This window comes from Octodon degus, unplaced genomic scaffold, assembly GCF_000260255.1.
Source record: "Octodon degus isolate 3935 unplaced genomic scaffold, OctDeg1.0 scaffold00017, whole genome shotgun sequence".
NCBI lineage: Eukaryota > Metazoa > Chordata > Mammalia > Rodentia > Octodontidae > Octodon > Octodon degus.
The window spans coordinates 23,807,495-23,816,306 of NW_004524593.1; the positions used below are offsets into that span (position 1 = coordinate 23,807,495).

General features: G+C 44.2%; 1 protein-coding gene across 3 annotated transcripts in view; it reads left to right on the top strand.

Annotated features, from left to right (window-relative positions):
• Nucleotides 1-1,650: 1,650 nt before the first annotated feature.
• Nucleotides 1,651-8,812, top strand: part of Cnih4 (cornichon family AMPA receptor auxiliary protein 4) — an 18,769-nt gene continuing 11,607 nt past the window's right edge. Inside the window, exons 1-2 of one of the 3 annotated variants that reach the window (XM_004626893.2) lie at nt 1,651-1,829; nt 6,288-6,356. In XM_004626893.2, coding sequence (XP_004626950.1) covers nt 1,761-1,829; nt 6,288-6,356 — 138 coding nt within the window. In that variant the 5' untranslated portion in view covers nt 1,651-1,760. Of the gene's footprint in view, nt 1,830-1,903; nt 2,311-2,672; nt 2,764-6,287; nt 6,357-8,812 lie in introns of those variants that run through there. The other 2 variants (XM_023710375.1, XM_023710376.1) reach the window with 2 other exon arrangements.

Sequence of the window (8,812 nt, forward strand, 5' to 3'; positions counted from 1 at the left end):
GGAACTGGGGATTGAACTCAGGCCCTTGTGCTTGCCAGGGAAGTGCTTATTCCACTGAGCCATCTCCCCAGCCCTCGCTTTTAAATTTTCTCAGCATAAAACAGCAAAGAACATAGGGTAGTCACTGTTTTATATTCCATTTTAGAGAGAATGTGAGATGAAGCTTGTTTTTAATAAAACTGAAAACTGATTTTAATAAAATCTGTCCTGATTGATTCCTTCAGTAACTACTTTCATTCAGCACCCAGCAGCTATTGACAGGATACAAAGTACAATATAGAGATAAAGCACTATTGAGATTAGTGTTCAGATAGTTGTGTGGGCAAGGTACACTACGCAGTGATAGCAGATGTAATAATTTGTGGCTGGTACTGCCCAGTGTAATAGCCCCTAATCTAAGAGTCTGTGCATGTCAGGCATTTGCAGCTGGTTTTGCACACTAATTCCCCAGTCTACCCTATTCATCAACAAGTGCGCTCCATCCAGGCTGAGAAACTTCTCCCCTTCCATAGTTCAGTTCACTAGACAGCCAGGCAATGTTTTAAGTATCAGTCAGATCAAAGTGCTGTACTCCTTGATACTCTCCAGTGATTTCTCACTCGAGAATAACAGTTAAACTCTTTGCCAGAGGTTTGCAAGGCCCCAGTGACCTCGCCTGACTTCTCAGTTTTTTTCTCGCCCTTACTCTCTGCTTCACCATACAAGGACACCCATCTGTCCCCATCTCTATTTCTGAGAGGGTTACATCGAGTTTCTGCTGTCCCTGTGCCTTGAGAAACATCGCCTGCACAGATTTCCTTCAGATTTCTGCCTCCAGGCCAGTTCCTCAGCCCGGCTGTCTCACCCGGCCTCGAGGGTCCCCAGTCCCCACAAGGGCCAGTTACTTGTATTTTCCTGTCTCCCCCACCGCAGCGCACGCTGCAGGCCTGCAGGGATTTCCCAGGCGCCCCTCAGATTGGACCTGGGCACCGCACTGGCTGCTGCCCCGATGAGGACAGCCAGATGTCGCCACCTCGCAGGGCTCTGACCCCTCCACGGTCATCCCGCCTCCTAGGTAGCTGCTTCAGTACCCTCTACTCCCGGAGCACCAGAGCAGCGTCCCGTTCGTCCATGCACTGAGGAGTGGGAGAGAATTCCTCAGCGTAATGGATGTAGATTTTCCAAGATCTTACTATTCGGAGCGGACCTTAGAACCCTTGGAGGAACTGCAAGTGCAAGTGGGTTTGAGTAGGAACTAGCTACAGTTTTTCTTCAGGCATGAATTCGCTTTGGACAGCTACAGCAACGCAAAGGAAAGCAGAAGCGTGGACCAAGGTGCCTCCCGTCCATTCCCTAGGACCTCGCTTCCTCCCAGTAGTTCCGCCCCTTAAAGGTTCTACCGCCTTCGTACTGGCAGCAAGACCCAGGACTTTGGGGACATCTACGATCCAAACCAAAACACGGCGAACAGCTCCTCCTACGTAGCAAGCCTATCACAGCATTCAGCAAATGCGCATCACTAACTGTCCGTCCCCATTTCTAGAGTCACCAATAACGTAGGGACCCTGCCTACCCTCTGGAAGCGCTCTTGTCGATGGACTACATTTCCCAGCAAGTCTCGGTGTCTAGCATTAGTTCTTGCATGAACTACAACTCCCGGCATGCCTCGGGCGCGGCTGTACGCCGCGTGCGACGCGGGCCTGTGAAGCAGGCAGGCCTTGGAAGCTGACGGGCGGGCCCGGCGCGTTGGGCTGACAGCGAGGCCCCGGCGGCGGCGGAGGATGGAGGCGGTGGTGTTCATCTTTTCTCTGCTGGACTGCTGCGCGCTGATCTTCCTCTCCGTGTACTTCGTATCCTTATCTGAGGGGGGCGGCGGCCTGCGGGGGCCGAAGGAGCGTGGAGCTGAGTTGCACGGGCGGTGGCGGCGCGGGGCGGAGGAGGCCGGCGCGGGTGGGAGCCACGCCGGTGCTCGCGGCCTTGCCGTCCTGCAGCCGCCTGCGGTCCGGGGAAGTGGTTTCGTTTTTAGCGTACGTGCTGCCGAAGCGAGCACAGGAAGTCACTTGTTGACCTCGATGTTCGGGCCTGAGCATCTTGTGCAGGTGTCCGTTGCGCGGTCTTCCGACCGGACTTTCAGACTCGAGTGAGCCTCTGCAAAGGCGGTGAGGGAGCGCAGGCCGCGACCCAGTCCTGCGCTGCAGGGCGCGGCTGGCCTTTGCGGTGCGGTGCTGCAACGCAGTATTGCAATGCAGCGCTGTTTTAAGTAATTAGCTATAGGAATTGCTGCATTCGTCCCCTGTCCTTGGACGTCGCACCTACCCCTTTCTGATCCAGGTAAACTTGTTTGGCAGAGCGTGCTGCGCTGGGTTAGTTTTAGTGTGGCTCCATATCTCCTTGTGGACGGGCAACCTGTTCTAGTGGAAAGGAACGAAATTTGGAATTTGGCATCCCTACTCAGTTACTTACTTGTGCACATTACTTCTCCTGTCCAGGCCTCGGTTTTCTTAGCTGTAAAATGGGAATGTCCATTTTCTAGATCTCTGCAGCAAGAACTTGTGTGAAGCACCGCGCAGTGCTTGCCCGTGGCACTTGTCTAGTAAGACAGGGCCCTGAGTTTTACTTGGTTTGGGAGCTGAAGCTTAGCGAAAAGGCAGCATTACTTGCCTGACTTTTTTTTCCTCCTTCACTTGCCTAAGTTCTGATGACCTCTGCCCCTCTTCTGATATAAGGAACTGGAGCTGTATTATACTCAGGAAAATGAAACCGGACTTTTTGAATTTTGGAAAGTTAAGTTTGCTCATTTCAGATAGGCTTGTTTTACACCAATTTTATAGAAGAATGTTAGATGAAGTGTTCCAAGTCCAAGTACATTCACAGCGTATTTTATTTTTGTGTCCTGGTACTGGAGAGGGAACCTTTAGGCATGTACGAGCCCCTCAGGGTATGTTTTGATAAAGTTCTGTTATCACTGTTTGTTAGGGTTGCTGCATTTACAGTCAGATGGAAATGGGAAGAACAGACAACATAAAATATAGGAAGGTTTTTGAACTTGAGTGAGTGGAACCTTCATTTATTTATTTATTTATTTATTTTGTGTGTGTGTGGCCAGCTCAGCCCACCAGAGGGCAGGGCTGGCTGGCCTGTGGTGCTGGGGGATTGAACTGTGGTCCCTGTGCTTTGCTTGGCTTAGTTTGTTCTAAGTAGGTACTTTAGACCACTGAGCCATCTCACCAGCCCAAGTGGAACCTTCAGAAGGAAGAGTGAGAGCAAAGTTGCAAGTGTAGTCTTTGCATTGGGGAGTTGGTTAGTGAGTAGACTTAGGCGATTTTGGCATGGTTAAGATGTTAGATGATCTGATTAGATATTCATGCTTGACAGCTAAGGTAAGAGCTTTCAGGGCCCGCCAGATAGCTCAGTAGATTAAAGCGCCTGCTTAGGCAGAGTGCAGGAACCAGGGTTTGATCCCCAGCACCATAAGTCGTGCAGGCCTGCCCCAGAGTGCACTGAAACTTCAACTGAGACTTGGTGTGGTGGCACGCTTGCGCCTATAATCGCTTAGGAGGCTGAAAACAGGAAGATCACAGCTAGTCTGATCTGTGTAGTGAGGCCCTGTAGACTCCGTACTAAATACATTAAAAAAAAAGAGCTTTCACTTTTATCATACAAGCAGTAGGGAGACCTTGACAGTTTTTGACAAAATTGAGGTGGAGGTTGATTGAAGGACAGAAAAATGTCAGGAGAAATGATTTCAAGACATATTGTTCAGTATGGTGACTATATTAACAGCGTTTCTTTCATATTTGTGAAAAAATGCTGAGTATTAACCTTTCTTACCACAAAAAGATAACGATAGTAAAATAAAGCATGTTAATTAGCGAAGTTTGTTATTCTCTCATTTTCTCTTATTGTATTTATTTACTTATCTGTTTGTTTGTTTATTTATTGGAATCAGAGTCTCACTCTGTAGCCCAGGCTGGCCTGGAACATGCAGCTGTGTTCCTGCCTCAGCCTCCTGAGTGCTGAGGTTAGTGTGCTAGTATGCCTAGCTACAAGGTATATATTGCTTAAGATATTATATTACACATGATAAATTTTTGTCTGTTTAAAAAATTAATTAAGTGAACAAAATAGTTTATGATGAAGGTAAGCCTGAAGAGTGGATTAGAAACACAAAAAATTGGAAGATAAATACCAGGGGATAGGTTCATCAGAACTTGAAACAGTGCAGATGGAAAGAGGGAATAATGTAGCATAAGAAAGAGATGGTTTTTGGATTTGGCAGTGGCTGATTCTAGCTTTCTGTTTTTTTTTTTTTTTTTTTTTTTTTTTTTTGCGGAACCGGGGATTGAACTCAGATCCTTGCATTTGCCAGTCAGGTGCTTATCCTACTGAGCCATCTCCCTGAACCTAGGCAAGGCATACTTTTGTCATAGAAATAAAATGGTCGAAGAGGAACAATTTGTGGAAAAAGGAGTTATGGTGATATTTAGTGCTTAGTTGAGAATGTTTCTTTTGACATGTTTTGCTTTATTTTGTTTTGTATTTCAATACTGGGGATTAAATCCAGGGCACTGCCATACATCCCTGCCCGCTGCCCCCCGCCCCTCCTTTTTAAAATTTTGAAACAAGATCTTACTAAAATGCGGAGACTGGGCTTGACCTTGTGATCCTTCTTGCTTCAGCTTTCCAGAGTGTTGGGATTGCAGGCATGTACTACCATGCTTGGCTTTGATTTGTTTTAATGGACATTTTCATCTGAATAAAAGTAGACTGTCGGGGCTGGTGAGATGGCTCAGTGGTCTAAAGCACCTACTTAGAACAAGCTTAGCAAAGCACAGGGACTGCGGTTCAATCCCCCAGCACCACATGCCAGCCAGCCCCGCCCCCTGGTGGGCTGAGCTGGCCACACACACACACACACACACACACAAATAAATAATTAAAAAAAAAAAGTAGACTGTCGTGTTAAGTTCCATGTTTCTATCACTCATTCAATTCATGACTTTTATGTTCATCTATCCTTCTAATTTTATTTGTTATGCACCTATACTAGCTACCCATGATGAATATAAACATGATATACTATAAATGTGTAATAATGAAAATTAAAATAAAACATTTTATTTATGTGTTTGTAATGGATGCACTTGTTTACTTCCAATATAATATATGCTCACAGTGTAGTTTGGAAAATAGGGAAAAACTTTTTGTGTGTGGAACTGGGGATTGAACTCAGGGCTTGCCAGGCAAGCTCTTACTCTACTGAGCCATCTCCCTGGCCCGAGAAAAACTTGCAAGAAAAAAAAAAAAAATCCAATTCTTTTGAGACAGGATCTCACGTTTTTGAGATAGGGTCTCCCTTAGGCTGATGTGAAACTCACTATGGACATAAGCCCAGGCTGGTTTTTTGTTGTTTTTTGAGACAGGGTCTTGGTGCGTAGTTCAGGCTGACTTTAAACTCATTGTGTAGCTCAGGCTGGCCTGGGACTCAAGGTGAACCTCCTGCCTCAGCCTCTTGATAACAGGCACGAGCCACTCACCCCTGCTGGGATTGCAGCGGTGTGCTACCACTCCTGGCTGTAGTTCAGTCTTGGAGATGTAACCACTGTCCTTGTGATTATGATGTGTGCATCCTTTTATATCACGTGTGTTTATTTGCTTTTTAAGTCTTCAAGGACCGTTTATAGATATATCACAGACACTATAGTATTGAGAATTTAAATTTTTAGCTTTTTATCTTCATGCTGGTATTTGAATCCAGGGCCTTGTATTGCTTTACTACTGAGCTGCCTCCTCAGCTTTTTAACATTTAAAATATTTTTTTTCTTCTTTCTGTTTTTTTTTTTTGTTTGTTTGTTTATTTTATTTTGGTCTTATTTCCATTTCTTACAGCTATTCCACATTTTAAAAAATTTGGAAGTGGGATGTGGTGGCTCACACCTGTAATCCCAAGAGGATTGCTGTGAGTTTGAGGCCAGCCCAGGCTACAGAGTTCAAGGTCATGCAGTATATAATGATTACATTCATTGTGGCAGTTCCACATTTAAGGAACTCAATGTCCCAGCCCATGAAAATTTATTTTTAAGGAATGTGAATGAGAAAATTGTTGTCTGATGAGCATGCTATAGAAAAGCTTATTTTTTCAAGTAAAATCAAGTTCTGCCTTGCAATTGGGATTGCTTTCTGCAACTTAAATACATTGTTATAAAAAAATATGATTCCTATGCTGCACCAGACCTGTCCTTAAGGCAGCCCGAGCAAGCCAAAAAAAAAATCCTTCTCAAGATATAATTCCTTATCTTGATCGTCAGATAATTACATTATCTGATTTAGAATGTGATTATATTAATGCTAGATCATGTTGCTCGAAATTAAACAAGGTAAGATACTTTCTTACTCATTTTCTGGCTTTGAAGTCCATTCGTTTTCCATATTAAAGATTACTATAGCTGATTAGCACACAGGTTTTGAGTGCATGTTTATTTTTGAGTGCATGTTTATGAGTGCATGTTTATGAGTGCATTTTATTTTAGAGTGCATGTTTATTTTAGGGTACAGATTTATTGGTATGTTGATGGAACTGTTGTGTTTGGCAATATTTTAGATCATGAAATTATGTCAGAAAGACTGGTTGAAATTTTGTTGCTTTACTCTCATATTTGTCTAGTAATACATCTATTCAAACTAGATAGGGGTTCATTATGAGGGTCATTGTTTTATTTTCTGTATCCAAACCTCTTCCAGCTACTATTCAAAGGAAAAATGTTTAGTCTATTTTTATTTTATTTTATTTTATGTACTTAGTGCAGCGTCTACAGAGTCTCACTACACAGGGTTGGACTTGGAGTAATCCTCTGTTTTCAGTCTCCCAAGTGCTGGTGTTATAGGGGTGCGCTGCCACATCCAGTCTCAGTTGCAGTCTGAGCGCACCCCAGGGGCAAGGCTGGCATGGTTTCAAACCCTGGTCCCTGCACTCTGCCTAAGCAGGCGCTTTAGTCTGCTGAGCTGTCTGGTTGGCTCTGTCAGTCTTTTTATTTTATTTTATTTATTTTTTTAAATTTTATTTATTTATTTGTGTGTGTGTGTGTGTGTGTGTGTATGTGTCCAGCTCAGCCCACCAGGGGGCGGGGCTGGCTGGCATGTGGTGCTGGGGGATTGAACCGTGGTCCCTGTGATTTGCTAAGCTTGTTCTAAGTAGGTGCTTTAGACCACTGAGCCATCTCACCAGCCCTGTCAGTCTTTTTAGAATGAAGTAAAACCATTCCTTTGGGAATTGTGGAGAAATGGATTTTTGTTTGTTTGTTTGTTTATGAGATAGGGTCTCACTGTATAGTCAGGCTGGTCTTGAACACACAGTGATCCTTCTGCCTGAGATTATAGGTGTGTACCACCCACCACATTTGGCAAATTTAATTAGTTGATTTGTTTTAAGGCCATTTTGCTTTTAGTAGTATTAGCGCTTTATTTTGTTGGGAAAAGAATACTCAAATGACAGTCTGTTATCGAGTAGGAAAACCAGTTATTCCTGGTTCATTTTATAGGATGAACAGACAGCTTTCTAGATGAAAGTTCATATAAAAATAAAGTACCAAGAAGTGCTTTGGGCTTGACCTAGAAATGATTCCCATGTATCTTTATATCCTCAGTCTACTTTTAGTTTCTGTGGCCCATGAAGAAAAATAGCTATATTTTGTTTAGAAAAATGAATTGCAGTAGGTAAGTTAAAATTTCTAGTAACCTATATTTCTCCTCTTTTTTTTTAACAAAAAAATATTTAGGGAAGGGTCTACAGGGTACTCAGGGTCTCACTACTAGATCGCACTCATGATCTGCTTGTTTACAGCCTCCCAAGAGCTGGGATTACAGGCCTATGCCACCACGCCCAGGCTCAATTGCCATCTCAGTGTGCCCCAGGGGTGGGGCCAGCACGGCAGGCCCCGGGGATCGAACCCCCGGCCCCTGTGTCTGCTTGCAGGTGCTTTAATCCGCTGAGCTGTTTGGCTGGTCCTTCTTCCTCTTTTTTTTTTTGCTCCTGAAACCCCCCTCCAGTGTGTTCCTCTTTATTCATTTTCAGAGTACAAACTTAAACTTTGATAGGCTGAATTAACCCAGCCCACCTCTGGCAGGTACACTCAACCTGCTATATAAGTATAACATTCAATTTATTATTTCTTTCTCAAGAGAGTTTCCTCAGTCCATTAAGACCCAGCTCCCCTTCCTTGGGCTTTGGTGGAGGTCGAGGGGCAGCACCAGCAGGTCTAAGTCGGGGTGGAGGAGTTTAGTCCTTACGGGCTTCACGAGATCGATCTCTGACCACTTGCTGTGATGGCACAACTCACACAGTCGTGCAGCTCCACATACAGCTTGGGAAGCACATAACCGTCGAAGACACTCGCTTCGGAAATGTCCCTGACGTTGGCGACCTCCACCATGTTCCGAATGACAAACTTCTTAATGGCCCTATCCTTGCACCGGGCGCAGTTTGTGCAGCAAATAGGCTGTGCGTGACCGCGGCCCTTTTTGGCACCACCGTTGGTTGTTCCTTCTTTTTTTCGTCATCTTGGAAAGAAGGACTTGAAAGCTATTCCTCCTCTTTTGAAAACTCTTTTTTTTTTTTTTTAATTAAAAGGATCACTCAGTATTTTAGGTGCATTTTGTGTGTCTTCAGTCATAAAAACAACATGCACTAAAAGAAAGGATTACCTTTGTTCTTCTGTGGCTGTTGGGATTTGAAATTTTAAGTAGTTTTTTAATGTTAATTTTTATGTATGTCATATATGAACACAAAGTCAGTGGCACTACGAAGTTTACTAGGAATAGCAGCAGTTCCTTTTTG